The 23,504-nt window shown below is 38.8% G+C and overlaps 1 protein-coding gene across 7 annotated transcripts in view; it reads left to right on the top strand.

Moving 5' to 3' along the window:
- The window catches only part of TUB (TUB bipartite transcription factor), a 116,187-nt gene that overhangs the window by 65,334 nt on the left and 27,349 nt on the right, over nt 1-23,504 (top strand). For all 7 annotated transcript variants that reach the window (XM_072338585.1, XM_072338580.1, XM_072338581.1 and 4 more), the window contains 2 exons: nt 18,552-18,603; nt 20,123-20,285. In XM_072338585.1, coding sequence (XP_072194686.1) covers nt 18,552-18,603; nt 20,123-20,285 — 215 coding nt within the window. The remainder of the gene's footprint in view (nt 1-18,551; nt 18,604-20,122; nt 20,286-23,504) is intronic.

The raw sequence follows: 23,504 nt of genomic DNA, 5'->3' as shown, positions 1-23,504 counted from the left end.
TGATGCACGTGCAAAAGGATTAGGGTGACTGTTGGCCTACTTATTGCTTCCATTTTTTCATACAGGTGTACAATCATCATCTTCTTTTGTCTGTTCTGATCTCGAGAAAATAGCAAAGATGAGAACAGTGACTTAAGTAGATAAAGCTCTCCCAGAGAAGGCTATATAGAGCATGCAAAGGTCACTGCTTCTACCAGCACAAGAACTGTGCAGATCTTGGATGCTGACTCTGACAATGCAAGTGACCAAGTCTTTCTTTCATGAAGTTGAGTTTTCATCTTGAGTTCTGAGATGTTTACCCAAATTTAGTCTTGAACTGCAGATTTTGGTGGAAATCTCAAGGATCCTTTTGAGATGCATGTTAACACAACTCCAAATATTTTAATTCATAATTAATGTAACCCATTTGACATAGGTAATGAAACCTCAGCATGAAGATTTTTAGTGGTAATTTTAATTGTAATCACGGTTCTAACTACCTGCAGGTGAGAAATTACAAGGTGAGGAAATACCTTGATTAACTTCAAATGATGACTAAGCTGGAAACCGTGTCTGCAAGTGAATTGCAGTATTTGATCCATGTTTAGGGGAAGAAATAAAACAGGTTTGTCTTTCATATATGCTATCAATTTGAAAGCAAAATGAATGAAGCTGAAGGCTAAGTGTTTCCACTAATGCTGTCCGTGCTATGTCAAGAAATGCAAGGAAAATTGATCTCAGTTATATCTATGGTAATTCGTTGCTAATTCATACTAATAGTACAGCAGCATTTTCAATTGACTACAGTAACAAAAATATACTGCAAGGTGTTGCAGTTCTCTCTTCCACAAGTTTTGGGAAAGTGTCAGCTGCACTGTAGAATGTAACAGATAGCTTGTCTGGATGATGACTTGAACTAACTGCTTAGGTTACATTGAGTAGCATGTGAGAAACTAAGACTCTCAGTGTACCTTGGAAGGCATCCCACCAATTCTGGCTAATATAAATGCCAAGACTCAAGCTAGGAGAATGAATTTCCTTTAAATAAGCTTTCCCAGACCTAGGGATAGTGTGAACTCTTACGTGCCCGCCTCAAATTTTAGGTTAGGTATACGGAGAAATAATACATCTTTTGGGGCACTGCATCTGTAGAGCAGTGTTAGGTAACATTAAGGATATGTCTGTGCACAGCGTGAGTCAGAAGCTGACAACTGATTATTCAGAGATCCTGAATTTTAAATCTCTTTACTGGCTGTGGCTGATTTTAAAAGCGAAGTAAAAGAGAGAGTTGTTGTGTTTGCCCCAGAATTACACTGGCTTTGTTTTATTGCTTGTCCTTAAAGTAGAGCTCAGATGCATCTGCACATCATTAAATCTGTGCAAAGATTTAGACATGGAGAACTGTAGTTTTTGTTGGTGTAGAACTGGTTAAATTCTTTCCTTCCGTGTTTGATCTCTGTGGTATGTCCATGCTGCATACTGCAGTGCAGTAGAGAGGCATTTGGGCAAGCTGCATGTGAGCTGACACAGATATTGAAAGCCATACAATATCAAACATGCAGAAAGGATTTACTCCTTTGAGGAACAAGGCAGTTCCATCTGTGATGAGCTGTGGATTACTGTAAACTGTTTCCAGTATGCGTGTTAGGTTGTTTATAGCTAGCTCAGTATCTATCACAGGAGAGTTCATCATATAGATGTAACTGTTAATTTAAAATTCATTGGTTGTTTTTATGTGAAAATGTTAATTTTTGACTCCTAAGAGCTCTAGTCACCTTATCATTCACTGTCTTCTCTAGCCCTGGCTTTCTAAATTATGAAGTTAATTCTTGGGTATATCAGCTATAGTTATATCAATTACAGAATGCCGTGTTAGTGCTTAGAGAAATTGAGCCATCAAATCTGTGCGCACACACAAAAAAAGGTCTAATATCATGGCATTGCTTCATGCTTGAGATGTCCTGGAAGATGCTTTTTAAATCTTACCTACTAAATGATATAGAGTAGTACTCTGGCACTGTTGGCACAGATAGAAAAATTGGCTTACTTAGTTTGGCTTGGAAATCCTTTGTAGATCTGAAGATCGACAAAAAAATGGCACAGGAGAAATTAAAATGAGATGAATGGTTCTTCCTTTCTCCCTTCTTTCCTGTTTTCCTTCTGGTTTTGTTTCTGATTTTACATCATTTTTTGCTGTTTGTTCATTTAAAGCCCTATTTGTGAGGCTTTGCAAAATGGAGGGTGTACTGAATAGTACTGAAAGGTATTTCTGATGCTCTGGATGAGGGTCTGGACTTTCAGGTTACTTCTTGCTGTGGGCTTAGCCTGTCCTTTTATTTTTTTGTTACCCACAAACTCTGGAGGTCATGGAGTTTACAAGATATAGATTTGGTACATTGACATTCATCTTTCAAAGACTTTTTGAACAAAAACCTGCTGAATTCTGGTGTTGCCACAAAAGGCGTTATTGCTTAGAAAATTAGAAATAAAATTAATAATTTATGATCTCCGAAAGCCATAATTTCACTGAACTAATATAAACAATAACAAAAATCCAAGGACCTATTAGAGCAACTAAGGGTTCATTGGGAATGACCACTCAGTTGCAGGACTCTGGTTCAGCAACTACTGAATCCTGCTAAACTATAAACCTTTTGAAATAGTAGAGTTATGTTTTAGCATCAGGCTGTTGTAGGCTTACAAGGGATGAAGAGCAGTAGTACGTGGTAAGTGCTGAAGAGTACAGAACTGGATTTTCATGAGTGCTGCGGTCATTGGGTTTCTCTGCTCCTTTCATTTCCTAATTGCTAGCCTCTTAGAAAATCTGAAGCTTCTGTTGAAAATGCTTAATGTGGTGGAGCGAGGAGAATGGCTATTGAGATGCTTGGTCAAAAAGGCAAACAAGGGTATAAGGCTTTTCAGACTTTGTGTTGTTTGATGAGAACAACTCATTCCCATTTGAAAAAGTGAAACTTAAGATGCATTAGAGACAGAAGTTTTCACTGCATTACACAGTGAAATGTAAATATACCCAATGAGCAGTGCTAGGAACTCTCAAACTGATACTCTGTGCATTGGAACGAAAATTCAGCCCAAGGATTTTAGTTTACAGCCAGCTCTGAGGTACTACATTTGCTGTGGTCAAGCGCTTGGATCAATGATGGTAAACATCAGTGCATATTGCAGTAAATAGTAATTAGAAAGGTAGTGTAGAATTTGACTTTTCACTTTGTACTTGATGACTGTCTTTTTTTTTTTTTTTCATCAAAATGGATGTGATATTGTTTCCTTATTCTTTTTATTTTCATTCCATTAAAGTAGGTCTATAATGAACAAAGATCGATTTACTACGAATTATTCCCCAAGCTGATGAAGAACATTTGTTTTCTTTTTACATCACACATCTACCTCTGTATTCTAGTGATACTTGGTCCTTCAGGAAATTTATTCATCTTGGTTCTGTGTATTTGTTTGTTTTTTCCCCTTTTGTACCCGGCAATTAGGTCTGTAGCGTGGACTGTCGAATACTTGGCATTGTTTTTGGGGAGGGCCATATATGTAGCTCTGGGATAGTGTCTGGATATAGGATGGGTTGAGTTAAATTTGTCAGAAAGTCAATGGCGGTATTTCCTTATAGTCTTCCATATCTTTTACAATTATCTTTTAACAGTCTTCTAATAATCTTTCAATAATCATAAAGGAGATAGTATTTCAGGTCTGTTCTTGCATTCAGGAGCTGTCACCATACTCATTTCTGAAATAGATTTTAGGTTCAAATGGAGGTCCTTCTGTCAACACATGGACACAGGGGAGAGCAGATGTTCCCTGGGGAGCTGCATGGTTTGCAGACCTGCATAGATTCAGCCATGCAGACAGGCAGTCACTGTTCGCCTCCCTGCTCACTGTTGTTGTAGGGCTTGTACGAAGTGTTCTCCCAGTTTGTTGCAGGTAATGCTAACAGCATGTGTGCTGGTAGCAGTACTGTGCTACCCCAGGATAGCAAACGCTTCTGAAGGGTCATGTAGAGAAAGATGTTGCTGCCTATGCTTTTCTGGCTGGCTTGTGCCAGACAATTTTCTTTCCATGACTCCTGGGCTGAACTATGCATCATCCTCTGCCACTTTGGGCAAGATCCTGTAAACTGGAGATGGAGCTGCCTGCATCTGACAGAACCAAGCTCAATGATGTTGGATGCGTGATCCTGCAAGCTGAAATGGCTCACCTTACAACCTTTAATCCTTCAAAAAGTACCACCTACAATTATGAATGAAAAATGTGCAGGTAGGGGTAATCACGTGTTACATTGATTAAACATTTTTGCACAGTGGGTGAGTCGTGTTCCATCAAGAAACCAGGAGATATACCTTTATATGTATATGAGAAGAGCTGAAAAATACTGATTAGGCCTTTCTTTTTTTTTTCCACTTGTTTATTTATTTGTTTGTGGTCTGATATCTAAAGCGATCCGTTCTGCCCTGCTGAAGTGCATTTAGAAATATCTTCCCACAGTACCAGAAGTGGTTTAATTACATCTGATATGGTTATGTCAGATATAGCTTCCCATGTCTCAGAGTACATGTGCTTATCTTTCCCACTGTTGCCACCTCTTGCTGGCCTGCACCTGGTGGATTTTGATGTGGCTGTGGCTTGTGAGCTCAGTGTGGCAGTACCTCAGCAACGTGGGTGCATCGTGACAGGTGCTGCAGTAATCCACACGTCCCTTGTTGACCTTCACAGGCTGCATTTTAGGTGTCATTCTGGAACATGCTGCCAAGGCAGAGGCACATTGCTTGTGTTATGGATGGGAATGCTTGCACGTAGAGCAGAAGTGTGGCTTTTCCAGCATGAGAGATCAGCAGCAAGATCAGGAAAGGAATTATATTTCATTTACCTTCTGCTTCCTTCTTACTCCTAAAGCAGATTATATTTTTAATTGCTTTTATTTCTGTTCAAGTGAGGATTATAAGGACAATGCATGTGTAGACAAGAACAGATGAAAGGCAGGATGTTTTAGTCACGCATTTGGGTTGGAGGAAGTCTTCTGCATGCATCAGGTGATCCAGAGATCAACACAGCTTCTGAAGGCAAGATTACTCTAGCTGTTGTTCATAATGTCCCTCTGTGTGAATTCTCATTACTAATACTGTTGAGCTGAGGCTGTTGAGGCGTTTGGAAGTCTCTGGCTCTACTTAGCCAGTATCCTTTTTGTGAGACCTGTTGGACGTGGTGCTTTTGTAGGCTATGCCCCTTTTTAAATTCAGTTGAAATTAATCAGCTGGAGAAAAAAATACATATATAGATGTGATGAATGCATGTCTTACTTCCTTAAGGAAAGAGATGTAAGTCTTGATGGGCTGATAGAGAACTGTCAATGAAAGTGGTGGAATTTTGAATGCTCTGGTGAAATTTTATTGCAGAAGCACTGTGGAATGAGAGTTCTTCCTAAAACAAATCATAGAATCATAGAATAGCCTGGCTGGAGAAAGACCACAATGGTCGCCTAGTTTCAACCCCCCTGCTGTGTGCAGGAAGTTCCATTTTTCACAGGAGACAGGAGAAAACCTAAATACTTCTCCAACAGCTGAATGTTTTGAATGTAATTCTACTTGCGTAGCATGATTTGCTTCCTGTTGTGGAAATCAGAAACAAATCTGATAATCACAGATTTCTGTCCACATTTTGCACATGATTGAATTGAATGTGTTGCCCATGAGGGAGTCAGCAGGCTTAGCAGAGCTTACAAAGCTGTGCATGGTGCTTCAGTCCACAGAGAATACTGCTTTTGTTATAACTGTTGCCAACAAGCGTTATAGTGGGTGGAACATTGCAATGGCAATTTTGGTCATGTATTAATAAATATATATATGAAAAGGATGGTGAAAAGCCCTTGCCTGCAGTTCTTTGTGGCTAATTTCATAGCACCTGAGCATCTTTGTTCATCAAAAACTCTTTGTCTTACTCTTTCATTGCGTGCTCTCAGTAGGTTAAACGCAAGCTTAAAACAGCCTGGCTATGTATGTTTTTGTGGATACCAAAATGGCGATTAAAAAATACTGTGAGTCTTTGCTCTTCTGTTTGTCAACATCTTTCTTAATCAGTTAATCCGATCTACTTTGGCTGCAATCTGTTTAGTTACATGAAAACCAAAGATGGTTTATCTCTAGGCTTTTTAGATGACACACTGGAGCAAATGCAATTATGCTTGTTTCCTTTGTTGAAAAATGGGAAGCACAAAATCCAATACCTGTACTATCTTGAATTACCTCAGGACCTTTTCCTGTCACGCTTAACCAAATTTGCTACAAAGAACAAGGCTTGTAGACCTGATTTCTCTCTACAGCTATGCTGTTTCTAAGATTAGAAGTAGAGATGGTTCTATACAGATTTCATGTTAATTAAAATATTTGGGCTGAGAAGCACTTTGTACTTTATTCTAAGTGTGTAGAGTGCCATTTGTAAAACAACTCAATTCTGGTTATTTTATCTTGAAGCAAGATGTAAATGCTTAAGAAACAGCACTTCTCATGGTATAACTGAGTACTGATGATTTGCTTGAGGTCTGTCTGCTGAATCCACGGGTTGAAATTCCATGTAGGACTATTATTCATTAAAAAAACAAAACAAACAAACAAAAAACCAAACAACACCAAAGGGAATAAGAAAAAAGTAAACCCAAATGCAGTGACACCCAAACGCAGTGACACCCCATCTTCTGCATATCTGAGCTAGGCCTTAAAAAAGGAGAGCTTCTTTGTTCCGTGTAGTAAGAAAAATATCAGTAGATTTTCCTATGCTGTTTCTGTGACTTCATAATATGCCCTCATCTCACTGACAAGAGAAGAAAAAGACAAAGGAAACAATTTTTGTCGAACTGATAAATGAACTGCAGTGCTTTCAGTATCTGTATTTAATGCGAAAACACCCATTGAAACTGCAGATTTTGCTCTCCATTTTGTTTCTAGGAACTGACAAATGTACAATTTGCAGTCCTATGTAATTATAATCTGATTCTGGAGAACTGTAATTTTTGCCAGTATCCAGAAATATATCGTATGAATGTGAGTTTTCAGTATGCTATGTGTGGGGATTAATGGCACAACCTTAATGAGAATTATGCTGCTTAATTCCTTGAATATCATGATGATATTGTTTCCTTTATATTTTTGGCAGGTGAAATTTCTCTGAAAATCTGTAGTGTTAAAGGACTGACTTCATACATTAAAAATACATTAAAAAGGCAACTAAATTTGACTCACCATTTGAAATAGAATTATTTTGCAATTTCTTATTTTAAGGGAATGTGTATGAATATATGTGCAAATCTAAGAAACAACCAGTAAAATACATCTTGCTCATTTTCTCTCTTTCCCCTCCCCCCCCTCCTTCTTGGTTTCTAACTGATGAATATTTGACACATAGTTTACAAAACAAAGATAAAAGCGAGCTATTTCTTATCAGCCTTTTATTATTATTATTATTATTATTTTGGTGTTCAGAATTTTACATACTACAAGTGAGCATTTTGTCTGCAAATACGAGCATACTTAGCCATTTGTGCAGCCCACTGACTCCAATGGCAATGTTTGTACCCAGCAGTACTGAGTTTTCTCAGTGCATGTGGTATCAGAACTCTGAAATTAAGCAATGCGTGTGTATCAAACAGTGAAAATAATGTTCTGGAGCCTGAAATACATTGCTTGGGGCGACCTGTGGAGAGCCTCATACTAGCTTTCTACCACAGTCTGTCCCACAGTTCTGACTTTTTGCTGAACTATTTTTTGATATGTGATTTCCAAGTGAAAGGCGTATCTGGTGCCTGTTGGCTAAAGATGTGGAACGTAATTTCTTAATTATCTTAAAGACCCAAAAAAACCTAATGAGAGACACATATTTTGTTGGCTGTACTGTAGTTCAACAGTTTTGTGTTTTACATTTTTAGTAATTCCACCTACTATCTGGTTATCTTGCAGGCAGGGTGTTATTGTGAACCCCTTCCAGTTCTCCGAGTATAAATATTCCTGAATGGAGGGCAAAAAATGGGCTGGACTCAGGAGTTTAATTTACATCTGCTGCACTGATGAGCCTCCTCGTATGTCCGAGAATCTTTGAATGGTACCCAGCGTGCTGGTTCATGTATCAGAAATTAGAAAAGATTACACATTTCATTTCTTTTGAAGTGGTCTCTGAATGCTATTGACATTATAATGTTTTAGACTGATGTGAATACTCCTGTCTCATTTGGGATAATTTAAAAAAGAGGGGCTAGGGGCTGGGGTGTGGAGGGGAAGAAATAGCCAACGCTCATAATCTTATTACTGTGTTGTTTTTCTTTTCTATGATTGCATTAATACCTGAAAGACCATCAGAAGGAAGAGTCTTCCTTTGTGAGAGCACTGTATATGCACACAGTGCAAAACAGTTTTCTGTCTCCAGTAGTTCTTCATTGTAAGTCAAAATCCCTTTATAGACTTATAAAGGGTTTGTGCACACGCATCTTTTCATGCCATGAGAAATTAATGGGAGCACTTTCATGAGACTGAATTAACATGGTTTGGGATCAGGGCTCAAATATGTGGATCAGGCTGTGCGGAATACCCTCATTTGCATAGACTGCTGTTAGAAATAACGAGTTTGTTTTCACTACTGTGTACAAAATCTAAGCCAAGTGGTGCTCAGTACTCTTGCCAGCCAATGATATCTTACACATCTTGAAATACGTATGTGCTCAGGCACCAGGATCCGATGAACTCATTCTGCCACTGCAAAAGTAGTCCAATTTTGGCAGGCTTTTCTATTTTTCCTGAGATTAACTACAGAGAATGAACTCAAACCTAAATGTTAAAAAAAAACAAACAAGCCCTGCTTTCTACAGTCTCGGTAAGAAAAATCCTAGATTGGATTGTTAAGATAGCAGCATGTGGGGAAAATGTGACGAAATATTTTATCTCAGGGTTAGTGTTTAATCTTCAGTTTGCCTGTATTCCCTTAGAAACTATTCTATAGAAACTGTTACACCACCTGTAACAAGGAAAAAGGAACCTGGCTGTTTCACTCTATTGAACACATTGTATCAGAGCTGTAATTCTTGCCGATTTTATTTTATTTTATTTTATTTTATTTTATTTTATTTTATTTTATTTTATTTTATTTTATTTTAATTGTTAAAGCAGCTAAGATCAACTAGCTTACCTCTTTCAGTTAATGGACAATTTGTTTTTACTGTTCCTTTAGAAATCTGATAAATATGTCTGTATCTTTTCCTTGTCATAGGATGATAGAATCACCAAGGTTGGAAAAGACCTAAAAGATCATCCAGTCCAACTGTTCAGCTATTACCAATAGCTCCCACTAAACCATGTCCCTCAACACAACATCCAGTCGTTCCTTGAACACCCTCAGGGTCGGTGACTCCACCACCTCCATGGGCAGTCCGTTCCAGTGCCTGACCACCATTTCTGAGAAGTAATACTTCCTAACGTCCAGCCTGAATCTCCCCTGCTGTAGCTTGAAACCATTCTCTCTGGTCCTATCACTAATGACATGAGAGAAGAGGCTGACCCCCAGCTCACTACAGCCTCCCTTCAGGAAGTTATAGAGAGCAATGAGGTGTCTCCCCTGAGCCTCCTCTTCTCCAGGCTGATCATTCCCAGCTCCTTCAGCCTCTCCTCATACGGCCTGTGCTCCAGACCCCTCACCAGCTTTGTTGCCTTCCTCTGAACACGTTCCAGGGCCTCAATGTCTTTCTTGCAGTGAGGGGCCCAAAACTGGACACAGCATCACTTGAGGTGCGGCCTCACCAGTGCTGAGTACAGGGGAACAATCACCGCTCTTCTCCTGCTGGCAACACTGTTTCTGATGCAAGCCAGGATGCTGCTGTCCTTCTTGGCCACCTGGGCACACTGTCAGCTCATGTTCAGCTGAGCATCAATCAGTACCCCCAGGTCCATTTCCTCTTCGCAGTCTTCCAGCCACTCCACCCCAAGCCGGTAGTGTCACCCGGGGTTGTTGTAGCCGAAGTGCAGGATGTGCCATTTTGTCTTGTTGAACCTCATCCCATTGGCTTCAGCCCAGCTCTCCAGCCTGTCCAGATCCCTCTGTAGGGCCTCTCTACCCCCAGGCAGATCCACGCTCCCAGCCAATTTGGTGTCATCTGTGAACTTACTCAGGGTGCACTCAATGCCCTCATCCAGGTCATCAATAAAGGTATTGAAGAGGACAGGCCCCAGCACCGACCCCTGGGGAACACCACTCGTGACCAGTCGCCAGCTGGATTTAACTCCATTTACCACCACTCTCTGAGCCTGGCCCTTCAGCCAGCTCCTTACCCAGCCGAGAGTGTACCCATCCAAGCCACAGGCTGCCAGCTTCTGCAGGAGAATACCATGGGAGACAGTGTCAAAGGCTTTGCTGAAGTCTAGGTAGACCACATCAACAGCCTTTCCCTCATCCACCTGATGGGTCACTAGATCATACAAGGAGATCAGGTTGGTCAAACAGGACCTCCCCTTCATGAACCCATGCTGGCTAGGCCTAATCCCCCAGTCATCCCACACATGCCGCGTGATCTCCCTCAAGACAATCTGCTCCATAACCTTCCCTGGCACCGAGGTCAGGCTAACAGGCCTGTAGTTCCCCGGATCCTCCTTACAACTTTTCTTGTAAATGGGAGTCACGCTGGCAAGCCTCCAGTCTTCTGGGACCTCACCAGTCACCAAGAAGCGCTGATTGTCCTGTATGCATAGGTAGGCAGTGGGATATGTTAGGGAGTTGCTGCATTAGCGAATTACCTCAGATGTCTCATTCTGCAGCATTCTGCATGTTTGTACTTGTGTTTACTTGTGTACTGCACAAAGTTCTTACTGTACCCTGCAGAACACGGTTGGGATTATTATGTTTCTTCATTAGGCACTCCAGGAACTAGAATTATTTTAAAGACCTGCGTTGACAGTGCTTCATTTTTGCATCAGGAAGCACTTTCCAAGGGAAATTAGGACTTGTTAATGTGTCTTGAAATGCTGTACTGTTTGATGTAAAGTAGGTTCACAACTCTACCAACTGGACAAAAAAAAACTGTTCATGGAACAGGTGTAAAAGAGGGAGAGAAAGGAACTAGCAGTTGCCTTATGCAGGTTTTCGTTTGGTTGGAGCGGTTCCCAGTCTTTCCATAATAGAACTGCAGAGCTCTCTTTCAGCAGACATCCTTTTCCAGAGCAGCAGTAATGGACTTGTGGCCCTCCAAGGTCTGGGCTGAGAACTCTTGTGGAATTCAGTTCCACACCTTTGTTTCATCTGCACTTCCAGGTGAGGTACCATTTTGTCAGAGTGCCTCTCTGCTGCCATCTGTCACACAGCAACAACAGGTAGTGGGATACTGGTGGGAAGGTTCAGCCTTTACAGCCAACATCCACCTCTGACACTGTGGGCCAAATGGAATAAAGTAGGAAGCATTACTTTCAGAGCAGCCCTTGTAAATTGTCATCTAGACCAGCGTACATTGCAGGTGGTGTATCTCCCTAGTTTTTTTTAATTTCTTTTCTTTTTCTTTCTTCCCAGTTTGCTCCTACTCAGACACTTCTCACTGATCTACTTTAAATATAATTTTAGTTTAGCTCACATAATAAGGGCTATTCTGTGTTTGTGCTCCATCATATTAAATTCACAGGTTTCTTTCAGGGGATAGATTTTTATTTTTATTTCTCTTTCCTAACATTGCATTCTGGGTTTGTGCACCTTGAGGGAGGGGAATAAGTAACCCGGTCATCCAGTCTTCCCTTAGGTGTTCTTTTCATTACCAGCAATTTACAGCTGTGTGCTGTAAATGTCTTTGTAATTGCAGAGAATGAGTGTACAAACTCCATTTCAACTGATCTTTCCAGGACAGTAGTGGCAACCCTGCAGTTTGTGTTATTTAAAACATACAATGTGCTTTAGGGAGTATTTATGGCTTTACTCTTGTTAGATCAGTTCCTGGCTTCTTAGCATCCTCAGTGAAGGCTGTCCGCCTAGTCATTTTAAACCCTAACCTGTAGCTTCTTTTACCCAGGGGCTAAAGTTTTGTTCTTGGAAGTTGAATAATACTTTTCTGATTGACCCCCCAAACCACATCTCATTCATACAAAGCAAAATGTACAGCATTGTAGATCTCTTGCTGTTTCCTGCAGTGCCCAGTCTCTGTTGGACTGTGTTGCCTTTGGCCAATGCTTGGTTATATAAGTACAAATCCTGTAATATACTCTTCTTCCAGTATGTATTTACCTGACTGGTGATTTTTTTTTTCCTGAGTGAAATGTTTAGATAATTAATTTTCTGGCCATATCCAACTTGCTGTTTACAAAGACCTCCAGTCCCATTCAGACAGACAGCTTGTCCCCAGCTTGTGTTGCCTCAGGGGTTCTTCCTTCCCAGGTCTAGGGCTTTGACATTGATGTTACCTCTTGTGTGTTCTACATTGATTTGTTGGAAAAAAATAAATAGGATGCTAAAAAGTTTTTTTGTTGTTCTTTTTAAATCCCCAAAACAGAACTACTGGACAAACATAATTAACTGCTGCAGATCTTAAAATACAATGAACATTTAGATAAGCCTTACAGGGACAACAGTTCAGAAAGGTCTCATTCATTAACTGATTTTTAATTAGGAAATTAGTTTCCTAGACAGGATTTGAAGAGAAAATAAAGCATTTTGTTCTGTCATTATTTGTGCAACTACAAATTCAGTTTCTGCTTTCAGCCATCTGCTCTGCAGGCATTACTTTTGCTATCATATGAAACATTGGCACCCTGCATCTTTTTGTGTTTTCTGACTGATTCAGTGCTGGTAATTCTAATAAAAAATACATGTCCATATGCCTGTCCCTTTTCCCCTTTTGCATGTTTAGATGGCCCAGGAAAGAAGAGGCTTATTTAATCACACTTCAAGTCTTTGATTAGGGTGTGTGTCTGTTATAACACTGTTCTGTAGCATGGATCTAGTTCTGTTCCAAGTATTTAACGTGCAACAAGTGGTGTCTGGAGAACTCAACATAGGGCATACATGGGAGAACAGATCTCATTTTATGTGGAGGCTTGCAGGTGTTGGGGTTTCATAGTTTGCTGGCTGGCTGGTGGGGAACTCACTGAGTGTCAGTGGTTTAAAGAGCCTGTATGCCATTCCTTCTGCAGCATGACTTGTGTCTGCAGGTTCCTTGGCCACATTGGTGGATACGTACAGGAGCATTTCTTCAGTGCTTCTGGAAAGCTTGCTGCTTGAGGACTAACAGTGACGTTATCCAGAGTAGTTGGATTTTATTGAACTACTGTGATTTTATGGAAGTATGGAGATTACAGAGAAGTGTAATTAGATGAACATGAAAGGTGGTATTTTATAAGCTAAGTGCTCTTTGCATGCTTTAACTTCAGGTCTGCAGAGAGTATTTAATGTACATGCCCATCCATGTACTTTTGAGTCAGCCTTATTGTATAGGATCCCATAACCTACTTCACATGACACGGCAACATATTGGGTTTCTTCACTGCAAGGCTGAAGTATTGTAATTGAGAGTAGTAGTTTCTTATCCAAACTCTCAACTTTTTATAAGCTTTCAACTGTTTGTTTCTCCTTCACTACGTATGTATATCTTGCTTGTACAAAAGTCCCTGATTTCACATGGAGTTTTGGAGTGCTGCTGTTAGCAATGCATTGTCATGAACAAGCAGAAAAGAAAACGGAAGGGCGACACTTTTAGTAGTCATTTGTGTATTTGTACAGGAACTTTTCTCATTACAATTAATTGCTGAACTGCAGAGATGTGATAGATGTGATTTTGGACTTCTGTCCTAGTAAGATGTTATTGTCTTGGAAAATCCTTCTCTGTAAAGCAGTGTCAGGAATGAAGAAAACATTGCTTCCTTTGGCAGAAACAACATCTGCTTTACAGTGTCAGACTTTTTCTAAAAAAATAATAAGAAAATAAATTAGTGACTACATGCATCTTGCACATTTTAATTAAAAACAGTTCTTGTTTGTTCTTTTTGCTTGCAGTGGCTTATTGAAATGTAAGCAGCTTGAACACTCAGTGAAAGAAGCTGAATTGCTCTCTGTTAAATATATCTGTGTTAAAGCTTTTCCTATTTTACTTAAATTGAAATTGTGAAGTTAAAGGAAAAATATAGCCAGCAAATTGAGGAGCTTCACAGAATGGTTTTTAGCTTTTGTCCTTAAAACTTCTGGAGTTTCTCTCTGAAAGATATTTAAGGAATACAGATGAAGAAGAGTTTGCGATACTAAGATATGTTCTTATATTTTTGTCTTTGGTACAGTGTGCAGTGCTTTAGGAAGCCTGTTTATTTTTGTGTAAATTGAATTTAATGTTGTAGCTGTCTCGATAAAATAGATTTTGGTTTAAAAAGTAGTATAAAAAGTAATGCTTTGACGAGAAGGTGATGTTTCATTTATAGTTCCCTTTAGAAAACAGGATGGGGGATATTTGAATCAAATGCCACGTGTAAAATCTGAAATATTGCTATTATCTGTATTTTATTACTTGAGTCCCGTGGATCTTGGACCACACTACCAAAATATTATATATATTATATATATTATTATTATAATATATTATATATATTATATAGTTGTAGTCTTGCAAACTTCTTAAGCCCAACATCCAGTAAGCTCTCAAGGGAAAGTTGATTGAGTAGAATATAAATGGATGAGTCTTCTCTGGATCATTATCTACAAGGAAATATATACAAGCTATGATTTATTAACTGAATTTGGAATAGATTGCATTGCTGCAAACCTGAAATACGCTTTATAATATAATATGCAGTGTAAAATTGCTCTTCCTTACAAATGGTGTCAAAGCCATGGCCAAGTTGCTAGGTGAATACATAATACTTGGTCAAATAGAAGGGAAAATGTAGTTAGCTGGATCTTCAGGATGCTTCAGCACACTCAGCAGATTGCTCATATAAGTGCATTCTCTTCAGTAATTTAATTTTCACGAGCTATAAAGTGTATTTCGCTATTAAGACTGACTGAGTTTCATGCTGCTACTGGGATTTTCTAGCATCTCACCAAGCATGTAGGCAGAATTGTTCTAACAGTCTCACTCTCTACAAGATTATTTCCTGTAGTGATCCTACTGTGTTACAGCTATAGTTTTCCTGGGACTTCAGTCTGTGTCCATCTCACTTATTTTGACCATGGAACAACAAAATCTTTTCTGCTTCTAAATCTGTGTAGGATGGTCTGGGTCTTCTCCTTGCACACAGCTGCAGAAGTACTGTTATTCTTCCCTTCTTCCAAGAGGAAAAGGAATTGGTTTCTGTTCTTTTCAGAGACCAGGAAGAGTAAAGACTGCCGCTGCTCTTAGACTTTCTGTGTTCCAAAGAAATGAAAGGGCAAATTTTGCTGTATTTCAGCTCCTGGAGGCTGGAATACTCTCCAGAGTGCACGGACTGCCAGATGCATGGACGGGATCACCTGCTAGATCCTTCTGCAAGGCTTAGCTGAAGTCAGAGAAGGAGTCACTTCTCAGTGGTAACACACTTGCATCTCAGAGTCTGCTGCAGTTGTTTTTAAGGCAGCAAAGTGCCTGAAGGCATTGCTCCAGAAACAGATCTTTTGTTTTTATTTTTTTCTTCCCAAAGCCTAATGTCTTTATGGTAAATCTTGGAAGTCACCCAGTCTGAGGAGAGTTCTTCCATTGAAATTCAGGGAATGTGAATTACTGGCTGTTAATCAGTGGTTCCAAAGTCTCATAGAAAACAACAACAAAGAGTATGGCCTCAGAACAGAGAGTTTTGTTGTTATAACAGAAGAATATACAGGCTACATTGGATCCTTTTCTTCTCTGGGCTTGCATAAGCATCAAGAAAGGACCAAACCACAGCTTTTCAGTGGTTATGGCATTGGTAACCTTTAAAATAGAACCGGTGGTAATTGGATTACTTTTAAGGCCCTGTCTACACTGTGATGAATCCACACCATCCAGAAGAGTGGTGTGGCTGTTTGATGGCAGTAAAGCATTCTAATACTATTCCATCCATCTGAAATGTGAGAGAGCTGATGAACGGTGTTCTACTGAACCTTGGTATCTGCGAAGAAAGCTGGAGTTCAGTTTGAGTGTTGGGCATTGCAGCTTAATGCAGCAAGGGCAAGGCTTGTAGTGAAGTACACATTTACAAAAGGATTGTGGGAAACGACCCAGAACTTTATAAAGTGCCAGGTCACAGAAAGAAAGACTTGGAAGCTACAGAAGGCATTTGCAGGTGGGTATCAAGGCATGATGCTCTTGGTGTCAGCTTTGATTATATTTATTCACTTGCCAAAGTCTTAAAGTAAAAGGGCAATGTGGAAGGGTGTTATCATGTTATGGTATCCACAGCTTTTAGATGGAGATTCATTTTCTTTTTGGCAGTTCTTCAGCATGTCTGATACAGTTGCTTTGCATTCCTGGAATGCTGAATCAATGCAAATCACATCCTTCTTCTTCCTGATGTTTACTGTGGTAGTACTTAAACAGCTGTGTTTACTGTGGTAAGATTTGACAGTAAGTAGACCTGTGGAACTGTGCTTGTTTAGTTGGACCTGAGGTCACCTTGTTGTGGCAACCCAGGGAGACACAGGTGAGGTTTAAAGCAATCTGAGGAGATTACCCTGCTCCCTTGTTCTACACAGTGTGGTACATTGGGATCTGATATGATGGGAAAGCAGAGGAAAGCAGATATCTTGAGTGCCCATATACCTTGTCTGTGACAGAGAATTTGGAATTAGAGCCAATCCAGCATAGTACTGAAACCGTTATGTGTACGTAAAGATGAATACTGAACCGATGCTTTATGGAATGTCTGAGAAGTGTATAAATAGCTCATTTAACATATCTGAGGGCGTCAGCACAGTCTGCTTTGTAAAGCAGAATATGAAAGAAGAGATCAGAGTTTTCTCCTTAGCTCTGCAAATGACTGGTGAAGTGGAGCAATACTGGCTCTTGAACTCTGTATTACAGCTGCACATGCATTGCTGCCTCTGCAGTTCTGTGCTATCATCATTACATGTTTTTGTCTTTCTCTCTAGCATTATCTTAAATGAGAAGGATTTGTTCAGTCCATTAAGCCGAAAGGTTTCTTCATGGTATCTCTTACTCAATTGTTAGTCTGAAGGTATCTCACTGGTTATTAGTGCAGCTAATATGTATTGCAGTTGTACTAAAACACCCCTGGATAAGCAGATATTGTGTACCATGGAGGAATATGTGCTTCCTTGTAACTTGTTCCTGTAATTTGTCCAATTAAGAATGCTTGGTATAAAACAGAAAAAATTGGTGTGTTTTAATTATTTTTTGCATTATGAATAATGCATTACTTCTACAAGAGACTGCATTATTTCCTTCCTCAAGTTCTTGTACAACATAGTTTGGAATGCCAGTCTTCATAAGAAATAACAATTGTATAAATTTTGAAGGCTGATACTACCAATAATACTTAATTGTAGACCTTGATGAAGCTGGTGTTGGTAAGATGACCATCTGTATGTCTTTTTTAGCTGTTCTAGCTCTACTACTCAGTTGATTTTTCTCCTAAAGAGTATTTAATAATACGTGGGAAATCCCCTTTGTTATTTCCATTGTAATATAATTTGGCTTTATGTATGTCAGAATCCGGGTTCATTTGTCCTGGATTCCTTTTTATCTTTTTAATAGTTAAGAGTGATTATAGAAATGGGGCTAATCTCTCTCTCTCTCTTTTTTTTTTTTTTTAAGTACCGTAAGAGGAAATAGATTCTGCTTGTAAGAGGCTATTTCTGTAACAGTATATTCCTTGTAGGTGATATATTACAATTTAAAAGACTTAATGATCTGCATTCAAAGTTTAGCCAGAATATTCTTACAATGGAGACCTTTATTCTCTAGGAAATAAGTGTAGTCAGTCGTTTGAGAAAATACCTCATAACAATAGTTTTCTGATTACAATGCCATTAGTTTTAACATCTAATTAATGAAAGCCATTGGAAGTGCTGGAGCTAATCTCCCAACTACTAACCATTAGCACAAAGAAATACATCAGTTGCACCATACAGTTTGTCTTGCCAGTCTCTAAAAATTGAACAGGATGTCAGTAAGTGTAACTTTTTAGGTATTCAGAAATAAATTCTGGTGTTCGGTGTGCAAAGTTTGGAGGGTTAATTTTTCTAAGATGATTTTAAATACTGCTGAGTTTCTAACTAACACACATTGCTTTGTATATGATTTATATGCAAATTTTCAGTCAGATCCCATTGCTGTATACATTAACATTTTCATTAGAAGATGGAGAAGAAAGTAAGCTGTAGACTGTAGATTTTGCATTTCTTTGTGATCCGGTTGAATACCAACTTGTTATTAAAGTTTCTGTGAAGCAGAGTTTTGCGGTTTTTCACAGACTGCATTTAAATTCTCTTGAGCCAACTTTTGTGACTTGAGACAGGCAAACTTCCATGGAGCACAGTAGAGGTTTTACGTAAGTAGCTTCTGTGGCAGTTGGCTTCAGTGGTTGCTGTTTGGTGTTACTTTGAGTGATAAATCTGTTCTAATTATGTACTTGTTGTCTTTCCAGTGTTCTGGATGATGAGGGGAGCAACCTGCGTCAGCAGAAGCTTGACAGACAGGTAAGATTTGGGGGAGTATCTTATTGCTCTCTGAAGTCTAGATCTTGGAATAGTGAAATCTGCGACATGCCTATCTGGTAATTGATAAATATGTCATGCAAGAAAATTGCATCTCTGATTAGGGAATGCAAATGAGAAGTCTGTGGAGGTTGCAGCTTATGTAAAATTCTAACTTCTGCTGAAATTTTTCTTATGACTGCAGTTTCACTGACTAACATTTTACTGCTCTGGACATATTTTATGTTTGCTCACAGTGTGTTTATTGTCCATCTGATGGACTGGAAAGGACAAGAGGTTCTTGCAAAAATGTTGGCCAAGAGAGATTTACCACAGAGTTTTTACATCTTTTCCTTTTCATTCCATGTGTTTAACCTTGTGGCTACAGACTATTGGCATTATGTTCTATGTTGCCTATTTTGCTTCTGTTATCCTGCATGATTCATACAAGAAAATGATTCAGAATCTCTCCAATGAAATCTCAGGAAATTTTACCATTAAATTTTAATGGGGTTTGAGGTTTCCATTTCAATTTTTATTTTTGTGTGGTGCCTCTTCCATAAACCTTTGTGTTTATAATTAAGCTTTGTGAGTTTAATTTTTTGCTGTTATATCCTTTTCTTCTCCCATCTTTTTTCTTTTTTTTTCTTTTTTTTTTTCTTTTTCTTTTTCTTTTTTTTTTTTTTTCTGTTTGCATGTCTACTAGCAGTTCATTTCCAAGTGCGAATGCTTTCTGCTTATTGTTATGCTGACCATTCTGAAGTTATCTTGGAATGTTACAGACACTTTAAGGAGCTGGAAGGCTCTAGTCTCTGTTCTTGTTCTTAATTCCTACCTTTTTAAAAGCAGGATATCACTATATATGAGCACAGAAGTGGTAAGGAAATGAATAAGTAAAACTAACGGTTCTGTTCTCTGTGGCTGCGGGAGACCTCTCAAACAGAGAGGTATCAATGGATGATGCACAAAGCAGCTGGGAGAAGAAATTTGTGTGACTGTTAGGATAATTCCTCACATTCTTTCAGTATTGCTTTGGATTTCTGCAGGCGTAGCTGAGAAATTCAAATGTTTAATTAAAGTTTGTGTTATATAGTAAGATTAAGCTCACGTCCAGCATTATCATTTGTTTCTAATTTGCAAATGATCTGCTTTTGATTTATGGAAATTTAAATTGGCATCTCTGTGTCTCATGCCCTTGCTTACCCTCTCATTGCTTCACAGCTTTTCTCACTGTTGTTTTTCCAAAGGTTATTTCCAAGTAAGCTCTGACAGCTGATAGAGTGCTCAGAAAGATCTATTTTAATTATTTGCTATTTTCAGCAGAAGGTGTTTTAGCAGTGGGTTGGTGTGGGTTTTTTTTTTTTTCTTGAAAGATTTCCTATTACCCATTATAACCCAAGGTCCTATTTGCCAATTCCCACCACTAGAAAACTTAGAAGATGTAAAGATAATTTGTTGTTTTTCATCATAGATTGCTATAGTTTGGAGTCCAGTAACCTGGTTTTCTTTGTATTTTCCTCAGAGAGCGTTGCTAGAACAGAAGCAGAAAAAAAAGCGCCAGGAGCCATTAATGGTTCAGTCCAATGTGGACAGTCGCACAAGAGCGCGTAGAACGAAACATTCAGAAGAACAAGCACCATTGGTTGAATCATATCTTAACAGCAACAGCAGCACCATATACCATGGTATATCAATATGGTCTATTGCATGCATATTTACCGCAAGTTGTAGCATGATGCTGTCAATGTTAAGTTTATGCTATAAGAAGAAAGGTGTAGTGAATAATCAATAACCTTCATTTGTGCTTGGGAGTAAAAGCCATCAGACCAAAGATGCAGCGCTGTTGGCAACATTTAAGTGTCATCAGCCTTTGCTCCTTCTGAAATAAGGCTCATATTGTACTACTCTATGGATCTCTTATCAGTGTTTATGATAAATTTGGAATTTGTTAACTGATTTCAACTAAGTTTTTATATCACAACCTCAAAGATATTTTATTTCTGCAAGTTTCACTAAATTGGGTGCGTAGGTAGAGAAGAATATCCAAAACTTGTAAACTGTGGTCTCTGGTTTCTTATTAAAGATTACAAATTCCAAAAGGGACAGTGGCACTTCAGGTGTCACAGGGAAAAAACTGTAAAGCCATTTCAGTACTGCTCAGAGAATTTTGTCATCAGTGATAAATCCTAAGGAAACCAGTTGTTATTTAGTTCTGTATTCAGGTGGCCCATGCTAGCTGCCACGATGATGCTTAGATGAATACTTTTCCTCAGGATATCCTGGAGAAAAGCTTGGGTAACACTTGTTCAGTATTGTGTTTCTTATGGATCTCATTCCAGGCTGATAGTACATCTAAGATGTGTAAAGAACACTGATCTTCAGTTTTTCTTGTTTTGCATACCCTTATGTTGAATTTGATTTAACTCCATAGCAAAAGGCTTTCTTCTGTTAGTGCTGATGAATATGCAGGACACGAGCTGAAATAGGAGGGTACTGGGAGTGCAATGGCTGTTTTCAGGTTGAGAATTCATTGAGGTGGCAGAGTAGTTAGGGTTCAATGTCTGAAAAATTGAAGCCTAAGATATCTTTGTACATCTACACCTGAGAAAAAAGGCCGAAACAGTATCTTAGTTTTTAGAACAAACAAAAGCATAATTGTCAGTCATTTCAGATATCTCTGAAGTGCACTGCATATGCTCTACCTTACATCTGTTCTGTAATGTCATTTTCAGCTAGCGGTCACGCCTTATGACTGAGTTGTAGCAGACATTTACTGGACTAACAGATTATATCATGAGAAGTGTAGATTTACAAATGATGGGCACTTTTTTTAGGCTTATGTTTTTAATTCTTTTAAACAGAGAAAACATATTTCCTCTCCTTGCTCGTCATAGCCTATCAAAGGTACAGAAATTTCATGTAGCAGGTAGTATTGTATGATATAGAGATGCCATTATATACTGAATTTTTATACTGCCAGTAGAATCAAGTTTGAATTTTCATAGCTCAGAAAAAGAGGCATTATAATCCTATAAAAGGTAGCATATTTCTCATCGATATTAATTGAAGTAAATTTTGCAACAGTTTGCACTATAGCAGACTTTCTGACTTAAGTGAGATTAACTGTGCCCTTAAGGTAGTGTGACTCTTCCTGTAATGTTGTACTGTACTATTTACTGGAATATTTGCTAATCTCTTCTTGAATCTCCTGATTTTCTCTGAACCCTTTCAGTATTTAACAAGGTTTCAGAGAAGCAAAAGTAATGTTTTTCATATTCATCTGAAGAGTTTGTCAGTCTTTGGGGGTCAGCTGTCTTTGTATTAAGCTGTGCCTTTAGCAAAAGCCAACTTAAGAGAATTTGGTTACTTAGTATAGTGTTTTATCACCTTATAAAATGCTTTGTTAGGAACATTACCCTTGAAAATATTACAAGAACTCTGAAAGCATCCTTTTTTGGTGTGGTCTTCTCTGGGAATGTGCTTAGTGTTTGCATGATACATAGTTAGGTTCTGATGACCGGTTTTAACTACAGTATTCAGCTTCAGGGTTGGTGCTTTTTTTTTCCCCTTCAATGAATACATTTGTATGTGGGAGTGTCGGATGCATGAGACAGCTGGGCTGTTTCTAAAGAACTATTCTGCTCTTTTCCGTTCATTTGTTTCTGTTCTAGGCATGCAGATTTTAAGTTAAGAATGACTCTTTGATGGGAGTTGAAGGTCTGCTGAATGAACTACATTGCTCAGATGAACACATTTGTTAAGTCAATTCCTGTACAGCAAATACTACAAAAAGAACACTTTACACCTACCATCCTCGTCTACTCTTCTTTCCTTGTATTAATTCTATGCAGCACAAAAGCACTGGTTGATTTCGAAATATAATTGGATGCCTATTTGGAGATATCTCTGTGGTACTTTGCTCAAAGTAGGTCAGAGAACATCTCAGAATTGCTGAGATGTTAGGCTTTCTGCACTGAGAAATTCTCTTTCAAACACTGCCATTGCTTATTTTGTTGCAGTTATCTTTGCTGCAGCGGTTCTCTGATGGGCAACTCTATTCTGGAATAAAAACCAATTTCATTCCAGAATTATCATCAGAGTAGAGTAAAAAAAGTCAAGATCATTTTTGTTCTGGAAGAAAACATTGGCCTGTGAGCTCTTTTTAGGTAGGTAGCACAGAACAACATATTTTACTACTTAAGCTGATCATGAATTCTTTCTGTATAAGCAGCCTTTATCTTTAGGTAAGAATTTTCAGATCCTGCAGCTTATAAATAAGTTCCATGTTGAAGTATATCCCTTTAAACCTTTTGGTTCCTGTCATACTGGCTTATTAACTAATAACAGCAGAATGATGTGAGTTATCTGCAAGAACTGAGATTAATTTAGCTGAACAGGCCAGCCTGAGATCAAATGAATCCTTGACATTCTAGTCTGTGAGTGGAGTTAGTCCAGTTAGTCTGAGCTGGGGTACAAGCCAGTTTGCCACATTTCCCACTACTTGCCAAACAGCGTCTGTAGATCAAGTAGGACCAGAAATTGTTTTGGGAACAGAACCTCTTGCTTTATAATCTTTGCCCCTACGAATTTAGGCATACTACTAGAAGTACCTTAATGACAGCATTTATAGATTAAATCCAGAACAAAACTGGCTGTGTGGAGGGAGCAGGATGTCTGCATGTAAAATGAGCGTAGTGGCCTTTTCCTTGGCATTGAGATGGATGTATTGATGTTATTTTGGGGCCGCACCTGTAGGTTAGATCCTAAATTATCTGCCTGCCATTTCAAGCAATAAGTCTCCTTCCATTAATTTCCGTGATGTTTGGCTTCAATTTATTACAAACAAAGCCTGTTTTTCTTGTAGTTCTAAATACAACTTCATTACTTCATCATTAAAAATAGCT

This window comes from Excalfactoria chinensis, chromosome 5, assembly GCF_039878825.1.
Source record: "Excalfactoria chinensis isolate bCotChi1 chromosome 5, bCotChi1.hap2, whole genome shotgun sequence".
NCBI classification, from domain to species: Eukaryota; Metazoa; Chordata; class Aves; order Galliformes; family Phasianidae; genus Excalfactoria; species Excalfactoria chinensis.
This window is presented reverse-complemented; position numbering and strand designations above follow the sequence as displayed.